The sequence below is a fragment of the Myxocyprinus asiaticus genome, chromosome 22 (genome assembly GCF_019703515.2).
Source record: "Myxocyprinus asiaticus isolate MX2 ecotype Aquarium Trade chromosome 22, UBuf_Myxa_2, whole genome shotgun sequence".
Classification (NCBI taxonomy): domain Eukaryota; kingdom Metazoa; phylum Chordata; class Actinopteri; order Cypriniformes; family Catostomidae; genus Myxocyprinus; species Myxocyprinus asiaticus.
This window is the reverse complement of record NC_059365.1, coordinates 33,516,944-33,539,389: the sequence shown is the minus strand read 5'-3', so window position 1 is coordinate 33,539,389 and position 22,446 is coordinate 33,516,944. Positions and strand designations below refer to the sequence as shown.

The window sequence follows — 22,446 nt, the reverse complement described above, 5'->3', positions numbered from 1 at the left end:
TTTCGGAATCGAAAAAGAATCGATTAAATGGGTCTGGAGTCGACTCTTGGAATCGATTCTAACGATTCCAAAACCAGGAATCAGAATCGGAGACGATTCCCAAATTTCTGGAATCGAACAGCCCTCGACACAGCCAAATAACATGTTTCATGAAACATCAGCAATATATACACAGTTACAACACTTGGTCGTGCAACGCTGTCTAAACTATTGTACTGCAAGCTCATGTACAGATATAATGTTATTCAATGGGTATCTATTGTTGCATACAACATAACTAAAACATTTGGATGCACAATGGTTTTTAATAGCGCACTTTAGTCCAACACACTTCCGCATAAACTGACATTACAAACATTACACTTGCGGAAGTTCCTTTTTCGTCACATCAGCAAACCCTTCAATAGTGAAACCAAAGCATTTTTACACCTATTTGACGGATTACATTTATTTAAGTGATGCATGTTTTTGTTTACGTGGAGGCTTGTTTGACTGCAGTCTCACTGACGGGACAATAACAGACTGCAAACTCTTTCCACGATGTATCTTGTGTATGGACGGTACTGATATGTTCAATTATTATTGTTTTGCTTGCTAAATAGCAGTTAACCCTGCATGTACTCTTTATAGGGCAAATCGCGCTCTCCCCTGGACTATTTGTCCCTGATTAAGACCTGTGTCAGCACAAACACGACTAATAGGATGATGTGAGACGAAATAATGGATGATATTATTTGTGTCAGCTCGGGCAGCGACGACGACTCTGATTTAGAGGTTATAAGTAGTTACAAAGAAGTCAAAGAAGATGCAGTTCCGTTCATCCGAGCAGGATGGCTTCCAGTCACACCTGTAAGTTATTTCATTCAGCTATTTGCAAGCAGTTTGACTATATCAGAGTATCAATGTTTTGGTCTTTTCTCTTCAGGTTGCACTTTACGTCATTACTATGCCGAATAAGACACGCTTCCGGTGGTTTACATAGGTAAAATAGGCAATTTGGTTACTGAGCGCGCGTAGATTTGCGCTTTTCCCCAAGAGAATATAACCACACGTGCTTTCCTCAAGCACTGCACGTGCGCACTCATTCGAGACAAGAGCTAGACTTCTAGGCGCGCGCAGGTGACGTTACCTCAAGATGTTTCAAACATAATGCTATTTCATAATTAATAATTGTTTATCAAAAACAGTTGAAGTAGTTGGAGTTAGGCTAGCCAAACCTTTAAAATCCTTCTCTTGAAATATCTGATTGAGCGGGTTTTGTCATTTTGCCGTTGAATAGTTTGACTATTAATAAGCCTATTAATTGTTAATTGGTTACTTTTAACTTTTCCATTATTTTAGGCATTTCCATAGAGTTATGATGGAGCAATATGTCACTGAGGCCGTTAAATCTACCGATATTTGGCCATTCAGAGATTGTTATCGCCATTAACTGCTTGGCCGATTAATATAAGGCTCATTGCACTTGTTTAAAATTCTACCGACAGGTTAGTAAATGGATAATGGAACTATTTTTAGGGAATTTCGAATATGAATAGGCCTATAAAAGGAATAATCCGGGTTCAATACAAGTTAAGCTCAGACAGCATTTGTGGCATAATGTTGATTACCACAAAAATACATTTTGACTTGTCCATCCTTTTCTTAAAAAAAAAAGCAAAAATTGAGGTTCTAGTGAGGCACTTACAATAGAAGTGAATGTGGCCAATCCATAAACATAAAAATACACACAGTTTCAAAAGTATAGCCACAAGACGAAAACAACATGTGGGCTAAAATGATTTTATGTGATAAAAGCCCTTAAAAACCATTTCTTTTTAAATTTATATCAAATTTTACAACTTTGTTGTCATGACCATGAAACACCGTAAACCCTAAAACCTTAAAGCGACTGTCAAAACAATGATTTAAACTACGCTACAGCTTAAATAATAATAATACACATGTTTTAACAGAAGAATAAAATTACAATCTTCACATTTTGTCTTTAAACCATCCAAAAATTGGCCCCATTCACTTCCATTGTAAGTGCCTCACTGTAACCTCGAGTTTTGCTTTTTTTAAAGAAGTGAAGGGACGAGTCTAAATAACTTTTTGTGGTAATCAACATTATGCATCAAATGCTGTTGATTGAGCTTAACTTGTATTGAACCCGGAATATTCCTTTAAAAACATTGTTCAGAATATCATAGTATTGTAAATATGTTTGTTTAAAGGATTAGTTCACCCACAAATGAAAATTCTGTCATTGTTTACTCACCCCTGTGTTGTTATTACCCTATATGACTTTCTTCTTTTCTTAACACAAACAATTTTCTCAGTGATTTTATATAATGGCAGTTTCTGGTGACCACCTCTTCAAGCTTCAAAAGGACACAAAAGTATAATTCAGGAGTCTAATAAATTAATCTAATATAATATGTATATTATATATCGGCATCACATCAGCCATGGGCCACCCAACTCTCTAGTTATAAGTAGGGCTGGGCAGTTAATTGAATTTTATATTGAATTACGATTTTGGCTTCCAACGATTATGAAAACAAGATAATCGAGATAAAACGATTATGGTGCCGCATTCCATTTCGCAATGAAACACCCTGGCGTTATATCTTTAAAGCATCCTTTATTAAAGTTCAAATAATAAGGAAGCGGGTTATAAAAATAAACTCAGAAACTGGCATTTCTCTGTGCAGTTCAGCGCCGCATATCTGAGTTGCGTGAAGTGACCGGGGAAGAGATAGAATCTTATCCCGGCTGAAGCACATTCTGGCGTGGGGACGCTCGTCACTCGCGCACGTTTGCTACAGCTAGATTATAACGTGATGGCTCACAACGTAGTGAATCATATGCTGCCTTCAAGTGCACCTGGGAAGCTCATACCTCTGAGTCAGGCATTTGTTACTATGACATATCACGCATTCAAGTGGGAAACTAAATACGGAAGAAGCCAACCTTAAACAATTACGAAATGAATGATGGCAAAAGCAATTTTTCTGTTGTACTGGTGAATAAACATTAGTGTATAAACCTGCATCACTTATAAATGTCATATATGATTTATTAATGCATGGTATCTAACATATTATTAATTAATTTGCTTAAAACAAACCACGGAGGGTGAGTCATTAGTTGATTGTCATATTAAACAAATGAATTGTAATTTAGCAAAATCATTACTTCCTATCATCTTTCATGTTGACACGCACCTTCATACGACCCAACTCGGAAACTCATGTATCATCTAGAATTCTGACTTTCCCACTCGTTAATACGACTTCGCGGGGTCAATCATGTGCTCGGAACTTGTAATTACGATATTTCCAAATCCACTTGAAGGGCACAGTAGTATATGTGTCACATTCACTGTGTGTATCTTATCATGAAGAAAGCTCTATTAAGAAGAGAAAGTTTTTTTTTTTTTTTTGTGAGTTAAAGATGGATTGAAGTGAACATAAAGGTGAGAGAGTGTAGTCAATTTTGACTATTCCATTATACAATGGAACAAAATAAGTTTTTGATTAGTCTTTTTTGGCTTGTTTTCCAAAATAATATCTAAAACAACGTACATTTACTTTAGTAGCTATACTGCAGAAGAAAAAAATGTTATCGGAGAATGTTGAATACAATATTTAATCAGGACTCGACATTAACGCTTGTCCGGGACAAGTGGATTTTTGAAGGGGCAAATGAAAGAGAATTTTACTAGCCCGACCGAACAAGCAGACTGATTAAAACATCAATAATGAAAAAATATCCGTCTGTATTTGTGATAGGCTAGGTCTGTGTCACTTATTAGAAAGTTCATATTCTTATTCTGCTGTTGAAAGTAATCCAGAGCACGTAATTGTATAATTCGCTTGTGATCTAGTAACAGCTGTGCCCTGTTTGATTGACAGGTGGCGTATGTGTGTGTGCTGAACATGCACGTGTGTGTTGAAAATGCTTGCGCTAATGCGCACCTGAACGGTCAAATACATTTCAAAATTCCACCAAAATGCCCGTCTTGGTGAGGTATTCATGTAAACACAGAGAGTGATGTCTAAAGTGAACGTAAACAGCGGAGAAAAAAGCAGATTTGTATTCAAATGTGGGACTTGTAAGTATATATGTAAGCTAATAAACCTGCGGCTGTCTAGTGTGTCATTATAATAATCAAACAAACACTCTTGACTGAGTAACTTTAGTAGCTTTAAAAATTATTAATGTATAATAATCATACAGTGAAGACCAGTAGTAGTTTTATGTTGCATTTCATTCTGAATATTTACTTGAATACTTGAAACTGCTGTGAAAAACTTTTCAAGATGTTAAAAAAGTACTGAATTTTCTTAATTTAGATTTTTTTATTATATTATTTTTTAATCTATTTCTATTCATTGCTGTTTTTTATTGTTATGTTAATACTGACTGTGTACTAGTCTTGAATAATTAAGAACTTGAAACCATTCTTCCATTTTTTTTACTGATTTGTACATAAAACATATATACACTGAATCAACATTTAACCCCCACTATTACCCCTCCCCCTCCCCAATCACCAACCCCACCCTGACCCCCAGTGAACATCCCCATGGTCACATATAAATATACACACACAAAAATGCAATAATCATACACATTTAAAACTATACTTCTCTCTCCACATCCCCTCCCCGAGAGTCCCCCAAAAACGGCAAATAACTGCCCCATTTCCTATCAAACAAATCCCTGATCCTCAGCCTTCTACTACATGATACCTCCTCAAAAGCTGCCACCCTCCCCATCTACGCACAACTCCTGAAGCGAGGGCACTCCAGCTGACTTCCATTCCCTTAAAATAATCTGTCTGCCTAACATAACACTGGTCAGGACCCTATATTGATTACCGCCCCAACATTGACACTTCACAGGATGTGTAAAAATCTTGGTCTTACAGATATTTGGAGACTTTTGAACCCATCGGGTAGAGACTATACATTCTTTTCATCAGTCCATAAGATTTATTCTAGAATAGATTTTTTTTTTTTATATCTAAGTCCCTCATTTCATCTGTTGTTGATTGTTCAATTGGAAATATCTTAGTCTCAGATCACGCCCTGGTGAGTTTAGAGGTGTTGCCACATACAGAGAAAAAGAAATCATGTAACTGGCGATTTAAAGTATCCTTTTTGCAAAATCCTGATTTCCAACAAATGTTAAAGGCTGAAACCAATGTTTATATGGAGACTAACTGGTCCTCAGTATCCCCTATAGGCGTGGCTTGGGAGGCACTTAAAGTGGTTCTTAGGGGTTGGATCATACAGTATGCCTCATTCATCAAAAAATCCAAAGCACGAGAACTCGTGGAGTTGGAAGGGAATATTAAAAGTGCAGAGCTGAAGCGCTGAATGTCGTCTGATGGCCTCAGGGAACTGACCTGATTGAAATACAGATATAACACTATTTTGTCACGGAAGGTGGAGTTTTGGCTATTCAGGGAAAGACAGTCATACTTTGAGTCGGGGGACAAAGCAGGGAAGCTTTTGGCTAGATATATAAAGCAGAGAGAGTCTTTTTCTACCATTCCCTCGGTGAAATCTGCTGGTTATGAAATTTTTACCTAGGCCATTGATATTAATAATGATTTAGTTCCATGTCTTTGTCTGCTGATGAAGATATCAGAAATTTTGTGGAACCTTTAGAACTCCCTAAACTGACGACTGAGCAAAAAAAGTCTCTTGATTATGAGATTACCTTGGAGGAGCTTGGCGAAGTAATTAAAGCCTTGCCTACATGCAAGGCTCCGGGGCCAGATGGCTTTGTCGCTGAGTTTTTTAGATCTTATGCTACAGAACTGGCTCCACTTTTGCTAGAAGTTTATATGGACTCATTAAAGAATGGAAAGCTTCCGCCAACCATGATGCAATCCCGGATCAGTCTGATTCTTAAAATGGACAAAGATCCAAGCGAGTGTAAGAGTTACAGTCCAATTTCCCTGATCCGGCTAGATGTGGTCAGTGGCGAATGATAAGACTCCGGTCGCTGGCATCTTACTTGACGCCGAAAAGGCGTTTGATATGGTAGAATGGGATTATCTTTTTAAGATTTTGGAAATGTACGGGTTTGGGAATACTTTTATTGGATGGATTAAGTTACTTTATAGACACCCGTTAGTGACGGTACAAACAAATGGATTAATTTCAGATTATTTTACTCTGGATAGGGGTACACGGCAAGGTTGCCCTCTTCCTACATTATTGTTCTGTCTTGCTCTGGAACCATTAGTAGCTGGGATCAGAAAGGAGGATGATTTTCCAGGGGTGATGGCGGGAGGTGTGGCACATAAGCTTTTGCTTTACGCAGATTATATTTTATTATTAGTCTCCGACACTTTTAGATCTATGCCTTGCCTCCACAGAATTATTAATTCATTTCTAAATTCTCAGGATACAGAGTCAGTTGGTCTAAATCCGAAGCTTTGGCTCTTACAGCGTACTGCCCAGTAACGGCTTTTCAGCCGGTCGCCTTCCAGTGGCCCAAACAGGGCATTTTATTCCCAGCACATTTGTCTGATTTAGTTAGTGTTAATTTTGACCCTTAATAAAAAGGTTTTCGAGCGGTGTGGGCAGGTTGTCTTCATTACATTTATCTATGATTGGGAAGATTAATGTTATTAAAATGAATTGTATTCCAAAATTTAACTACCTGCTACAATCTTTCCCTGTAGATGTCCCCCTCTCTTATTTCAAGCAATTTGATAGCATAGCGAAGTCCTTCATTTGGAATGGTAAGTGTCCCAGATTACATTTCAATAAATTACATAGGCTGATTGACAAAGGTGGGATAGGCCTATCCAAGATTTTGTTTTTATTATTATGCATTCGGTCTCAGACATTTGGCTCATTGGTCGCTTCCACCTGAGAGAGCCCCTCCCTGGTTTTGTATTGAACAGGAAGTTCTTGCCCCTATTTTGCCATTGCAAAGCCTTTCTATCAAAGTAATCTGAGAAGTTAAATTACACCCCGTTATTTCGCATTTGCACTCAGTATGGACAGAAGTGTCCAGAGTGTTTAATTTGGACATTTATTTTAATGTTGCCTCGAGCTTATGGCAGAACCCAAAATTATGTATTAATAAGTCCCCTTTCTGCTTGTCAGAGTGGATTGTGAGGGAGATTAATACGCTCGGTGACCTATATGAGAGTGGAGTGTTGAGATCCTTTGAAAATTTGGTTCAACATTTTGGGATTCCCAGATCTCAGTTTTGTAGGTATTTACAACTGTGCCACCTGCTCTGTACTATTTTTGGGAGTAGCATACACCCCCCTAAAGCGGCAGATACTCTGGGAATGGTGATTACTGCCTTTGGAAAAGGTCACGAGTCATCAGTGTATTACTCCCTGCTAATTCAGAGTCTGGGGGATGGTGCTTTAACTTCTATCAAGAGATTATGTGAGAAAGATTTCAACTTGGTATTGGAGGAGGGAGTGTGGGCTGGGATTCTAAAAAACATCAAGTCTGCATCTAGAGATGCAAGGGTGTGCCTCATGCAATTCAAGATTTTACATAGATTTATTTGGACCCCCTCTAGATTGTACAGGATTGGTCTTATAGACACACCCACCTGCTGGCGATGCCAATCGGAGGATGGAGACACAGCCCATGATTTTGGTGGTGTGTTGAGATCCAGGAATTCTGTTTGAAGGTTCATAGTTTTGAGTGTGACATGTTGGGCACTCGGGTTTCGTTTTGCCCCAGACTCTGTGTTTTGGGCAATGGGGCGGTCATCGATGTGGGGAATAGTCACATAGAGAATTGGGTTCTGACCAGTGTGATGATCGCCAGGCAGATTATTTTGAGGGATTGGAGGTCAGCTGGGGCGCCCCCATTTCGGGAGTAATGTACGGAGATGGGGAGGGTGGCGGCTTTTGATGAGGTGTCATTTGGAAGATGGGGTAACTTGGATTTTTATGTTGGGAAATGAGACAACTATTTAGAGTTTTTGGAGGGCTCTCGGGGTGGTGTGGTGGAGAGAGTAGTATAGTTTTAATTGTGTATGATTTTATATATATATATATATATATATACATATATATATATAATTTTGTGTGTGTTTGTTTGCTTTTTTTTTTGTTTTGTTTATAAACTCATGTGTGACCACAGGGATGTTTGTTGGTGGTCAGGGTTGGGGATTGGGAGGGGGAGGGGTGGTTGTGGTGTTTAAATGTTGATTGTATGTATAGATGTTTTTGCTTTTCTTTATTATTGTAAGAATTAATAAAAAAATTTAATTACAAAAATAAATGCATGATGTTTCCAAAGTCAATGAGTAATCGTGTTAAATAATTGTGATCTCAGTATTGACCAAAATAATCGTGATTATGATTTTTGCCATTATCGAGCAGTCCTAATTATAAGTAGCTATCAGCATTGGTTATTTAAATACCCAAATCGGTCTACTACTTATTATGCCACTATCTCTCCAAATTTATCTTGCTTCCTTCATTGAAAAAAACAAAAGCTGACAGTCTTTTTGTCTTTACTCTTGTTTAATTTTTTGTCTCAGGTCCTCATCGATATCACAGGCCACAATTTGGTCCCTCCCAGGGGAAGATGCTCAAGTAAAGAAACATGCTCCACTTTAGAAGTGATAGATCTAAGTGGCGACTGTCATCCTGATTATGTTGATGTGCAGCTGCAAAATCCATCGTTGGCTGTACAATCAGTAGACCGTGGAGACAAGCATGTAATACCAACATCTATTAGAAAATCTCAAGAATCAGAATCTCAAACCAACAATTTTGAAAAAGATGGGGCTAATTCAGGATGTTTCATTGAGAGCAATGTGCAGTCTATTCTCTCTAAGTCACTCAGCCGGGAAAACACTTTCACACAACTGAATATCCAAAGAACAAGAGATCTTTTGCATCAGGACACAAATTTGAATTCAAGCCTGCCATATGAGCAGTTAAGCTGGGACGAGTTCTTGGGAAATTGCAACTCTTCAAGTAAAAGCCCTTTTGAAAATGCATCTGAACTATTGAAGAACTCCGTTGTAGATCTAACGCAGAACACTAAAGAAGCACAACTTAGTTTCTCATCACCAGCTGCCAGTAGTTTAGGAGAAAACCAAGAAAATGAAGGAAATATAGATTCTTCTCAAAAATGGAATGCCAGTATTCACTCTCTGAACAGCCTTGACAGTCCATATTATTGCCCAAGTGAGGTAGATGCTTATATATTCTCTGATGAATCCAATAAGCTTGAAGATAAGGATCATTCCTTTACAATGTGCAGCGGTCAGCAATCACCTCAAATATCTGAACATCTTTCTAATATTCATACTGAGTCATCATCCAATCCAGTTGCGTCAAAAAAGGACTGTCAAACTATGAATATGGGTGAAAGTGAGCACATACATAAAATGCCAGTCACCCAGGTTGAGCTGCATCCTTCATCCTCTTCCATATCTACCTCATCATGGGCATCGCCCCCCTGTAGCCCTGAACTGAAATCTAGACAGAATCAGCCTAGTAAACCCAACAGTCCCACCTCCACAGAGATCCTTGCCAGCGATACAGTGGCAGACTCACCTGATCTGTCTTTGGAGAGCTCACTAAGTAGTCACCTCAGCTTCCCCATCTCTCTGCCCCTTTCACCAGCCTTTTCAGAGAGAGCAGAGTTAAGAAGAAACGATTTAGATGCAGTATCCCTTGAAGGCACTTCAGCAAGGCTTTGGGAGACAAGCACAAGCAGCAGTGGAGACAGTGAAGTTGTGCTAGATAATGTGTCAGATCTTTCTGAAGACAACACACAAGGCAGACAACATATTTGTCTGGCTCAGTATAGAAAGTTGAGGCAGTATATGGGTGGAACAGCTGCACACATGGTAAGATTTCTTTCTTTTTTTCTCCTTGATATGTAAATTGAAATCTATTTTTATAGAGCCACTTTAGAGGACAGGGAGGGAATTTATTTTCTAAAATATCCTGGCGTACCCTCTCAATAATTTTGGGTTCCCTCGCAATAACTTTGTCAAGCCCTTAAGAAAAAAATCAACCATGGTTTTGTTACAGTAACTTTATTTGAACTATGATATTTGTAGTAAAACCATTGTAACCACAGAATCCACCATGGTTTTACTACAGTTACTGTAGTTCAACTATGGTATTTGTATTATGACCATAACCATTGTTTTTATTTTTTTTATTATTTTGTTTTTTTAACATATTTTAAACATGATATTTGTTGTAAATCCAGTGGTAATAATATAGGAAAACCCATGTTATCAATATTTCTATCTATTCTTCTACCTACTGTTTTAAAAAATACAGACCCCTTTAGAGGACAGAAAGGGAATTTGCTAACTGAAATAGTTTTGTATCCCCTCGCAATAGCTTTATTTATCCCTTATGAAAATTAACCATGGTTTTACTATGGTAACCATAGTTCAACTATGGTATTTGTAGTGAAAACATGGTAACCATAAAAAGCATAATCATTCTGCCCAAAAAACATGGTTACAACAGTTTTACTATAGTAATACCATGGTTAATTTGTGGTACAAGAGCCATGGTTTTTAAAACCATGGTTCCTATCACACAAAAGAAAACATGCCTAATGAAAATTAACCAGGGTTTTACATTGGTAAAACTGTAATAACCATTTTTTTGTGGTAAAATGTACCACATATTAACATTAGTGTTAGTACAGTAAAACTAACTGTTTTTTGGCAGAATAATTATGATTATTATTAACATAATTGTATTGATTCTTATGCTTAAAACAACCTTAATCACTAAGCCTAATTAGCTCATTTTTAACATGACAGAAAATCATGCAGACCTATGTGTTTTTAAAAGCTCTTAGGACAGAAATTATACACAAAAAGTAGACACACCCTGCTGCCTCACCCTGACCATGGCAGAACTGTACAAAATGTTTACTTTTCCTCCCTTGGGAGTTAATTACTTAGGTCATTTTTAGAGCACAAATTGATTTACACAAAGAGAACATTTCCCAAAATGTGTTACCTTGGCTTCAGGGACTCTAACAAAGTGAACTCCTTCAGACAACATTTGCAATCCCAATAGAAAACCCTATGATACCCATAGGTAATTTATTTCATTCAGTCATGTTCTGTTTTTAACAGCATGAAGATGAGGAGGAAGATGAACACTATGGCCCCACTGAACCCCTATGCCGGCAGAGCCTCAGCTTGGTCTACAGCACTATCGAGGAGAATTACCCGGAGGGCACTCTTCAGCTGCTCTCTGATTTTATTCAGCCTCTGTACTGTCCACCTGTGGATATCACATCACATCTGCTCAGGGGGATTTTCTTGGACCCACAGAGCCCAGAAGTTCTAGCCATAGAGGCCTACAACCTATTGATGAAGACACAGAGGTGAATATAATTACAACTGCAAGTACTTTAAGTACTTTTCCACCATCGGGCTGAACGATTCTGAGCAATATTTTCACTTGAGCACAGTGCGATACTATTGCCAACCGTTTCCGGCCCGCAATTCTCAATACGATTAGCTAACCATTAGGGCTGCAACTAATGATTATTTTGATAATCGACTAATCTACCGATTATTAGAACGATTATTCGACTATTCAGCGATTATTGCAACGATTAATCATTAGCTCTAAACCGACTATTCAGCTTGTGCCCCGACTTAAAAGGTTGTATTAAACGTGCTTGCTAACAATAAAGAGGACAAAATCATATTTTAAAAATACCTCTAAATGAAATTCACTGAATTAAAGGGAAAAATAAATTGTATTATGTTTAATTCAGTAAAAATTTCACTACAAATAAATCCTATTGTTATCAAGCGTATTTGTCTTTTTTTCCATTTACAATTGTCTAAAAATCCTTAAAACAAGATACATTTACTTGAGAAGCAACATATAAGATATTTAGACTTACTTTAAGAGAATGTATCTTAAATATAAGTGTATTTTGTAAATAAGTGTATTTTTTCACTTGGTTATACTTCTGCGAGTGCAGTAAAGACAAAATATACTTATATTCAAAATCTATTCTCTAAAAGCGAGTCTAAATATCTTATATGCTGCTTCTCAGGTGAATGCATCTTTTTAAAGGATTTTTAGATATTTTAAAATATTTGTATTTTTAATATTATATTCAACATTCTCAGATAAATAAAAAAAAATGCTTCTGCAGTATAGTTGCTAAAGTAAATGTACGTTGTTTTAAAGGAGTTTTAGATATTTATATTGGAAAACAAGCCAAAAATAAAAAAAATAAAAAATGTATTTTTTTTGCAGTGTATAATGGGGTGAAGACTACCCTCTCTCACCTTTCTGTTCACTTCAATCCATCTTTAACTCACAAAAAAACAAACACTCTCTTATTAATAAAGCTGCATATTGCCAATTTTCCTCACGATAAGAAATGCACAGTGACACATATATTATGATTCAATAAGTTGCCATCGCATTATAATCTAGCTGCATTAAGCACGCGCACTCGAGGCATGAGCGTCCCCACAACAGAGTGTACCTCAGCTGGGTGCAGTTTCAATCTCTCCCCCTTAGATCGGGACACTTCGCGCAACTCATAGAAGAGGCGCTGACCGCTCAGAGAAATGCCATTTTCCCTATTATTTTAACTTTAATAAAGCTGTAACGCATTAAATAGAACTGCATTAAAGATGTAACGCCGGGGTGTTTCCTTTAAAGACACTCGACATTCAAGTTTTGCTTAAACTGAGCGTCAGCTCTGGCTCTGCTTATTCCACAACAAGAGTGCTTCTGTATTTACTTATTTTATATTATAATTCCCTCATACTTTGCGATCTACATCACCTGAAGCTGTTTGGAAAGTTTAGAGTGCGTCTGGACTGTGAGATGTGTTTTCTTCCTCTCCTCAGTCAGGCGCGAGCTGCAGTGCTGCTCTTGTGTGCAATCATTAGAGTTTCATATGATCTTATGTTACGTTAAGATCAAACGACTATTCGACAACGAAAATTTTTGTCGACGTTGTTGACGTTGTCGATAACATCGACTAATTGTTTCAGCCCTACTAACCATACTTAGGACAGAGAACCGTTCTGGTGGAACCCCATTAATGACAAGGTGACTCATGATTGGTCACTTAGTCAGTCCATTTTAATCTTGGTTTCGTTTCACTAGAATGGAAAAAGAAACCGCAACCTCGCCAATGACCCCGGATCGGTATGGAACGGCAAGCTTCCGCAATGAGAACCGTTCGGCCCAATGGTGGAAAAGCACCTTTTGAGTTTAGTGTTTCAGCAGAAGAACACATTTGGAGCAGTTATTATGTAGAGTATTTAAAGTGAATGTGTTAGCTCAGTGGTTCTCAACTGGTGGGTAGTGAAACAAAAATGGGTGACAGGTCCATTCTGAAATGGACGTGGTTATCAGCTTTCTTCATCTCTGGACCCACCAGTGGGTTGTGAAAAAAGTTTACACTTAAAATGTGAAAGTCCCCGGATACATAAGTCAGGCATATGTGGTATCCTTTGAAAGCTTAGAATCTGAACTTTTTATAGAAAACTTTTCAATAATATCACTTCTGCATGTTACATAAAATGACAAAATAAGCCTGAAAACATTTGTGCTGCAAATTAGTGCCACCTAGAGTTCATGTGGTGGAAATATTAATATGAATATAATAAAAGTCTTTCAAATAGCACTTAAATAGACAAATCATATATCAAATGAAAGCTTTCATTGTTAGAAACGCAACTGTACATATTGTTGCCCTAATACCACAGTTTGAAAGATTTTCAAAAGAATCAAATCAAATCCCTTTAATGCCACTCAACCATATACACAAGTGCAACAGTGGGTGAAAATCTTTCAGTGGATCAGTGTAATCAGCGGAAATACAAATGAAATGTTGTGTTGACATTCAGCTGTCGGTTGATAGTCAGTTGCCAGTGTGTTTTTAAGAGAAGTGTAAAATGTGAGTCCAGTCTGAGGTTAATAAAGTGCAGTGGTGATGTATATTGATCGTGAGAGATCAAGAGTTCAAAAGTCTGATCACTTGGGGAAAGAAGCTGTCATGAAATCGGCTGGTGCGTGTCCTGATGCTGCGATACCGCCTGCCTGATAGTAGCAGTGAGAACAGCCCATGGCTCGGGTTGCTGGCATGCTTCAGTTACAAAGTGAAATATGATTTCTGTAAGTCATTATATACAAACGTCTCTTTTATGTGCTGATCACTGCTGCTGTAAGCCTCAAACTTTATATCTGCTTTTACCTTCATCAGTTTTCTACAAAATGAGCTTGTCTGTGAGCTTGCTTGTGTGAATAATCCAATGTTATATCTTAGATGTCCAGAACAAAATATGCAGTCCAGCAGGAAAAGCACACTAAACAAGTCGTCGGAAATGTATGTTATTGAATCAAATGTTACACCTCATCGCAAAAGGGAAGATCTCAGCTTTCTAGTGACACTTCTGATTGAGCTTCTAGTTCACTCAGAGGCCGAGATATTCGATGAAACAACAAGGTTGGTGCTTGAACTTAAAATTAGACTGAATGTCTATGGACGATCACATTTGTGAGGGCTAAAATGTATTAGAGCGCCACCTATATTTCAGATCTGTAGACTGTGATGGAAGGTGATAGAGGAAAAATATTTTTTTCTAGTACTTGCTGCCATTTAGTAGAATAAAATAAGACTTTTTGGAGGGAGATCGCATGAACAGAACCAGAATTACATGCTTAAAAAGTTAGGACAACAACATAAAAATGTATTTTTTTTATTTTTATTCATCATAAGATTGTAAACATATATACAATATTGTTTATGAACAATTGGAGTTTTGTTTTTTAATTTGGGGGGTTTCCAACAATTTTTGGCAATTACTGTTGTCCCCACAGTATGTGTGAATGGTGAGCTTTTAAATCTGAGTGTGAAAAATTGCAGGCAGCAGCCCAAAAATGCACCAGAGTCTTAGAGGTTAAAAGGAAATAGAAAACAATTTCCATATCTTTGTTTTTTATGCTAAAGGCGTATCAATCACTGATATATAAAAATGTGACACTTTTGCTGTTGTTTATGCAATTTTCCTTTTCAGTCCATGTCATGTTAATGATTTTGCATTTTGTTGGGCCTTTGCAGTTCGTGGTGATATTAATACATTTCAAAGATTGATTTTAAGTAACTTTTTGTTACTTTTGCAGGATGAAAAATTGACACTTTGTTGGGTCGCCACTCAATGCCCAATATCAAATCTGGGTCCTGAAGCAAAACCAGTTAAGAACCACGGGTTTAGCTGAACATTCAGTTACATTTTCTAGTTTGAATCTGGCTTGGGTCATATCCCCAATCCCCATTCCATCCACACATGACCCCCCTTCATTTTCTGGTGTGCACTGTTGAATAAAATGTGCAAAAAGCCCTTCAAAAAAACATAATAAAAAAATCAAGCATAAAATATGCCATTCATGATTGTTATGTAATGCCGTTTTGTTGTCGATGTTAAGATACCATCCTGTGGATACATCTACAGTCCCGTGGGATTGGGAACTACTGGTGTCAGTTATGGAAGAACAAGTAGGAAAAAGTCTTTTTAGTAGTTACATACTTTTGTTAAATATAATTTAGATTTCTAACACTTTGTGCTTCCTGTCTTAAGGATGACACTAGGAGGTTGCGGATGACCGTCAAGAACATGCTCATGCAATATGTGTTGCAAGTTTTAGAAGATGACTTTCAGTTTAAACTAACAACTCAGCGTCTTCAACACTCTATTGCAAAGACAAAGCTGTCTTGTGACCAAAGGTTCAGACAGGTCAGGTGAGTCTCAATTGCTGGAGCACCAACCCACCCGTTTTTAGGGGTGGGTAGAAATATAAATTTTCCAATGCATCGCCAACTTCCTTTGAACGATTTCTATATCAATTCTTAAATCCCAATATCGATCTTTTACAATATGTGCAACCCTCTACTAAAATGAGAGGAAATCACTCGCATTTGCAACCAAATTCTGCGCTATGCAACTAAAATGTTTATGTTTGGGAACTGGCTGGTAAATGTCTACATTTCACTCACAAGTAATTGTGTAGTATAGTGGTGAAGTATTCAGCAGTGAGATTCTTCACTGCGTTGTGAGAGTATAAGTCCATGTGTGTCCAAAGATGAGATCCACATGACCCATTTGTCATTGAATAATTTCTCTTTAATACCCTTTCTGTTCTTTACAGTCAGTTGTTGTTAAAAAAACAACAACAAAAATAAACATTTAATTCTAATCACACATAGCACTGATGAACATGCACTCATCTATAGACGCTCTTTACAGAAATGCCAGTTTTGTTAAATAGACAGTACCAGCTTTTATCACTTGATCAACAAATCAATGTAAATACTTGTAAATAGTACAAATTATGCAATTAAACAATAAACATGTAACAAAAGATAATACAGCATATGAAATATAATATCTTTTTTATTGATTGAATACATGCATTTGTTCATTTTTAAAAAGCCAAAATGTGACCAAAAACTAAACAAACTGAAAAACAAATAAAATATAATTTGTAAAACTAATATTTTCATAATGTACCTAGTTAAAAGGCCCCGAGTATAATTAACAGCATTAGCTGGGAGAGAATTTTATATTATAATTAGAATATTATAACTGAAATATACCCATATAAAGCAATATCGATATTGAATCGAATCGAATCGAATTAAGAGCTTGTGAATCAGAATCTAATCGAATCAGGAAATCTTTATCAATACCCAGCCCTACCGTTTTTTGTAATCAGCTGCATTCAGTGGCATGCAGACATAGCAGCTTATAAAATAATAATTACTTAATGGTCATATGATGTATAATTTGTGAATAAGTCTTATGATTCTTCCTCTTAGGGATATAATAAATTGGATGATGACTGCTGCAAAGGAATTAGTGATGCACTCAAACGATGTTGAATACTCAAAGAAAGAGAAGGACAACTGTCTTAAGTGTGTGAAGTATTCATTTGGTTATTATAAATATGTCATTATGTGTTAATCATAGAATACAGTTGCAATCAAAATTATTCAACCCCCCTGACCAGCAATACGTTCTGGTGATGTGAATTAAAACACATCAACTAAAACTTCAGTAAACAGTCAAAGTAAGTTTTTAATACACATTTGAGTGATTTTGAGAACAAAGAGTTCAGTTTACCCAAATTTGAAAATAAAATATTAAATAATTCTCTCCACAAATGTAATGTCAAAAATATTCAACCCCCAAAGTCAATCATCTATGGAGCATCCTTTATCCTTAATAACAGCAAATAAATGTTTCAGGTAAGTGTTCTCAGGCTTCGAACACCTCTCTATTAGAATTTTTACACATTTCTCATGAGCAAAAGCTTCCAGCTCATTGATATTCTTTGGTTTCTGTGCTGCCACTGCTTCCTTGAAATCCCAACAAAGGTTTGCAATGGGATTTTAATGATGGACTGAAAGGGCCATTTAAGGACATTCCACGACCTATCCCTGAACCAGATTTTGGACAACTTGGATGTATCCTTGGTGTTATTGTCTTGCTGGAAATTCCAGTGATCACCAAGCTTCAATTTACACACTGAAAGCATCACATTTTTCATGCCAAAATGGCCTGATACCTGAAAGAATCCATGGTGTCAGTCACATAGTCAGGACAGCCGTTTCCTGCAGCCGCAAAACACCCCCATAACAAGACTGACCCACCTCCATGCTTGACTTTGGGGATGGTGTCGTTCTTGTCATCACCTTGTCATCTTACTCCAGACGTACTGCTGACCCATGGGTCTAAAACTCATTTTCAGTTTAGTGTCATACATCTATAAAACCTTCTTCCAGGACTCCACAGTCTTTCCTACTTCTTTCCTATTACTTCTTGAATATTCAAGTCAACATTTCCCTTGCTGAAGTTTTGCTTTCTTCCACACCCCAAGAAGGTTGCTGTTGTACCATATTTAAAAAATGTATGAATGGTGCTGCCAACTTTGTCTATTGGAAATTGAAGTGCCTTGGAAATGTACTTTTAGCCATGACCTTTCTTGTGTAATGAAATAATCTCCTCTTTTAGCTTATTTTTAATTGCATTTTTTTTTGCATAGAAATACATTTTTGCTTACAACGCTAAACTTCAATTTTAAAACTTAAATAAGTGCCATTGCAGATTGATGACTTAATTTTGTTTTAAAACAATTACTTGTGTAGCCTTACATATTTAAGAAACAGCTACATGCAATAGGGGTTGAATAATTATGACATGGCTGTATTTTAAAAAAATCCTGCTATTTACAAATATTAGGTTATATATTTGCACTATGACTTTGAATGTGTCACTCAACTGATATAGATGTAAAGTTTAAAAATTATGGGTCATCAGAAAAGCTTACCTTTGTAAATCCTTACTGTCTTGAGGGGGGTTGAATAATTTAGATTGCAACTGTATATGAATTTTTAATGTTAATGAATTTTTGCCTTTTACAGCCACAATTAGCCATCTATGTGAGACAAGCAGTACCTATTAATTTTTCATTTTCACCTTACACCATGGCATTGTTGAATTCTTTCTTTCTTATATTCTATATGCACTCACCGGCCACTTTATTAGGTACACCTGTACATCTATTTATTCATGTGATTATCTAATCAGCCAATCATGTGGCAGCAGTGTAATGTATAAAATCATGCAGATACAGGTCAGGAGCTTCAGTTAATGTTCACATCAACCATCAGAATGGGGACAAAATGTGATCTCAGTGATTTAGAACATGGCCAGACATGGTGGTTTGAGTATTTCTGTAACTGCTGATATCCTGGAATTTTCATGCACAACAGTCTCTAGAATTTACTCAGAATGGTTCCAAAAACAAAAATCATCCAGTGAGCGGCAGTTCTGTGTACGAATATGGCTTGTTAATGACAGAGGTCAGAGGAGAATGGCCAGACTGGTCAAAGCTGACAGGAAGGTGACAGTAACCCAAATAACCACACGTTACACCAGTGCAATGCAGAAAAGCATTTCTGAATACACAACACGTCAAACAGCAGCAGAAGACCCCTCCGGGTACCACTACTGTCAGCTTAGAACAGAAAAATGAGGCTGCAGTGGGCACAGGCTCACCAAAACTGGACAGCAGACGATTGGAAAAACATCGCCTGGTCTGACAAATCTGTATTTCTGCTGAGGTATACAAATGGTAGGCCCACTGCAGCCTCAGTTTTCTGTTCTTGGCTGACAGAAGTGGAACCCAACGAAGTCTTCTGATGTTGTAGCCCATCCGCCTCAAGGTTTGACATGTTGTGCATTCTGAGATGCTATTCTGCTCACTACAATTGTACAGAGCAGTTATCTGAGTTACTGTAGACTTTCTGTCAGTTCGAACCAGTCTGGCCATTCTCCGTTGACCAACAAGCCGTTTTTGTCCACAGAACTGCCCCTCACTGGTTGTTTTTTTGTTTTTCACACCATTCTCTATACACTCTAGAGACTTTTGCATGTGAAAATTCCAGAGGATCAGCAGTTACAGAAATACTCAAACCAGCCCGTCTGGCAACAACAATCATGCATGGTTGAAATCAAATGTTTTGCCCATTCTTATGGTTGATGTGAATATTAACTGAAGTTCCTGACCCAAATCTGAATGACTTACATGGGTGTGTCTCACAACCTAGTGAGATTCCTACCTAGACAACCTTGAGGGTGCATTCCATTCGGAAGTAATCATCCCTATTCCCTTCAAAGACTTTGCTGAAAACATTACACTGTTGCCACACGATTGGCTGGTTAGATAATCGCATGAATAAGTAGATGTACAGGTGTTCCTAATAAAGTGGCCGGTGAGTGAATATCTGATATAAATGGATGAGTGAACTCACTTTTTATTGTACTAATATCCTATTATTCCTGTTTCTCCTATATCTTCTCAAAACTGTTGTGAAGCATAAATATGGATCAAACCAGCCGATGAGAGATAGATAGAAAAATGGTTTACTTTCTTTGTTACAGGATTTTATTATCTCTTCAGAGGATGTTGACATTGGCCCTGGAGGTGGACAGGACTCCAACCTGTAGTTCAAGCAAACTTTCACAAGAGCTATTCCACAGTCTTAACAGCACATCTCCATGCCGGCAATTAAGGTGAAACCAAAACAGAGAATCAATATAATCTATGCTTGCACTCTTTTACATATTGCAGTCCATTAGAGCTTTGATTGAATCTACTCTAACTCTAAATTGAGAGTTTTTGCTGTCAATTTGTATTATAATAACAGTACATTTTTTGCAAGATTGTAACAAAACTGTTTTCCTTGTTGTGTGCTAGATTCTTATTGTTAAGCACCATGGAGAGCAAGCTGCTGAGGTGTAAGTTATTGGAGCTGCTGTTGGACGAGGCTTGCTCTCTGAAGAGACGCCTGCCAATGTCTCTAAGCTTGCTGCTACACTACCTTCAGAGCACCACACTGGCTTCAGACCCCTCTGTAAAACAGAAAAAAATAATTACAGTGCTCTATAGCACAGGGGTTTTCAAACTGGGGTCCGTGGGGTGCTAGGGGGTCCGCAGAGAATATCAGAAAAACAAGCGTGTTATATATTAACCACGATGACGGTTTCTGCCTCTTGTGGTTAAGCATAACCATTTGCAATATTAGTAAGCTAGCAAACAGAAATTATCAGCCAGGTAAAGTTGCAAATTGCAAATTACTCATTTTTATTATTGGCTGTGTCTACGGATGACTACGGAGACCCTATGGAGGACAAGGCAGGAAATTTTTTTTTTCAGAAATAGTTTTACATGCCCGTGCAATAGTTTGCATTCCCTCACAATAAGTTTTGTGTGCCCTTGCAATAAATTTACCATGGTTTAACTTCAGTAATCATATTTTAACCATGATATTTGTAGTGAAACCATAGGGATAATACAGGAAAACACAAACTATGGTAAAAAAATTCATAATTTTGTGGGTGTCATGGTTTTACTATGCAAATATAATAGTTTAACTATGGTTTTACTATAGAAATATTGTGGTTAACACTTTAAAATAAGGTAACATTTGTTACTATTAGTTAACAACATTGGTTAACATGAACTAACAATGAATAGGCTAATACTTTTACAGCATTTATTAATTTTGGTTATTGTTAATTTCAACATATGATTTTTAGAATCAAAATATGTATATGTTAATATTAATGCACTATGAACTAACATAAACTAACAATGAAACTTTATTTTTACTAACTAACATTAACAAAGATGAATAAATACAATAAAAATATTTTGTTCATTGTTAGTTAATGATACCTAATCCATTTACTAATGTTAACAAATGTAACCATATAATAAAGTGCTACCAATATTGTAGACTAATAACCATAGTTTTTGGTGGAAAACATGTTTTTTCTATAGTAATATTGTAGTAACAATGATTGTTGTAGGCTAACTGTTTATTATTATTATTATTTTATTTTATTTATTTATGCATTTATTTTTGACATAAATCATGGTTTTACTTAATTTTGGTCAATAGGAATCATTCACTAGTTTGTAGTTTTAACCCCTTGTTCAACATGAGAGCTGCTGTTTAATGTAATTTTATTTTCTATTTTAGAATTGATCTCAAAGCAGTGGCAACAGTATTTTTTGTCAAAATCGTGCCTTGTAATAAAAAAAAATCTCAAAGGGCAGAGTAATTGTGATTAATAATCGTGATTATCATTTGAACCATTATCGTTCAGCTCTAACATTATAAGTTATCGAAGGACCCGATAGCAGTCTGGGGGGTCCCTTGAGGATCATCATATTTGGGGGTCCTTGGCATCAAAAAGTTTGAAAACCCCTGCGATAGTAGATTTACATTTTGCACTAATGTTTTATATAACATGAGCTGAACTGATATGATCTCCCTGCATGTTGTACAAGGATGGAGCAGAGAGATGGAGGAAGTGGGATGAACTTCTCCAACTTCTGTGGATGCTGATGCTCAGTTATGAAGAGGTGGTGACAGGTGACAACCTCATGCTTTCTTTGATTCTTAACGATATAAACCCTTTAAATAATAGAATAGGATTAACCCTTTATGTATTCTTCTTACCCAGGTCACCTACGCTGTCCCATCCCAGAGCGTTTTGACAAGACGCGTGCTCCGGTTTGGACGCTGAATGACCAGGTGACGCGCTTAGCAGTGCGAGAGGCAGCAGAAGCCTTCCGGTGTCGTACATCAAAGGACATTGGATATCCTCTTCCCATGGAAATGCAGGAGTCGCTATCCCAACTACAGGAACAATTAACTGAAATGTCCAGTGTTATTGCAAGTTCTTTCCCAAGTTTTCTTTTAAGAAAATAACATATTTATATGATTTGTTTTTTAAATAAATATATTTTAAATGATGTGTGTTTGTTCACTAGGACTATGCGAGTAAAGATAAATTCCTCAAAGCTGCATCACTAAGTAAATCTAGAGCAACCATCAAATTCATTGCAAT

The 22,446-nt window shown here is 37.0% G+C and overlaps 1 protein-coding gene across 3 annotated transcripts; it reads left to right on the top strand.

The window, feature by feature from the left end:
- Positions 1 to 367: 367 nt before the first annotated feature.
- LOC127413198 (SUMO-interacting motif-containing protein 1-like) lies at positions 368 to 22,351 on the top strand. 3 transcript variants are annotated; one of them, XM_051650080.1, is made up of 11 exons: positions 368 to 551; positions 631 to 849; positions 8,527 to 9,849; positions 11,113 to 11,366; positions 15,452 to 15,521; positions 15,604 to 15,764; positions 16,842 to 16,937; positions 19,969 to 20,100; positions 20,285 to 20,441; positions 21,884 to 21,968; positions 22,060 to 22,351. In XM_051650080.1, the coding sequence occupies exons 2-11, from the start codon at positions 721 to 723 to the stop codon at positions 22,305 to 22,307; spliced, it is 2,655 nt and encodes an 884-aa protein (XP_051506040.1). In that variant the 5' UTR covers positions 368 to 551; positions 631 to 720; the 3' UTR covers positions 22,308 to 22,351. The 3 variants fall into 3 exon arrangements, with proteins under 3 accessions (XP_051506040.1, XP_051506039.1, XP_051506041.1); XM_051650079.1 differs by having other exon boundaries at positions 368 to 849; XM_051650081.1 differs by lacking the exons at positions 368 to 551; positions 631 to 849 and adding an exon at positions 6,697 to 6,748.
- The last annotated feature ends 95 nt before the right edge of the window (positions 22,352 to 22,446 follow it).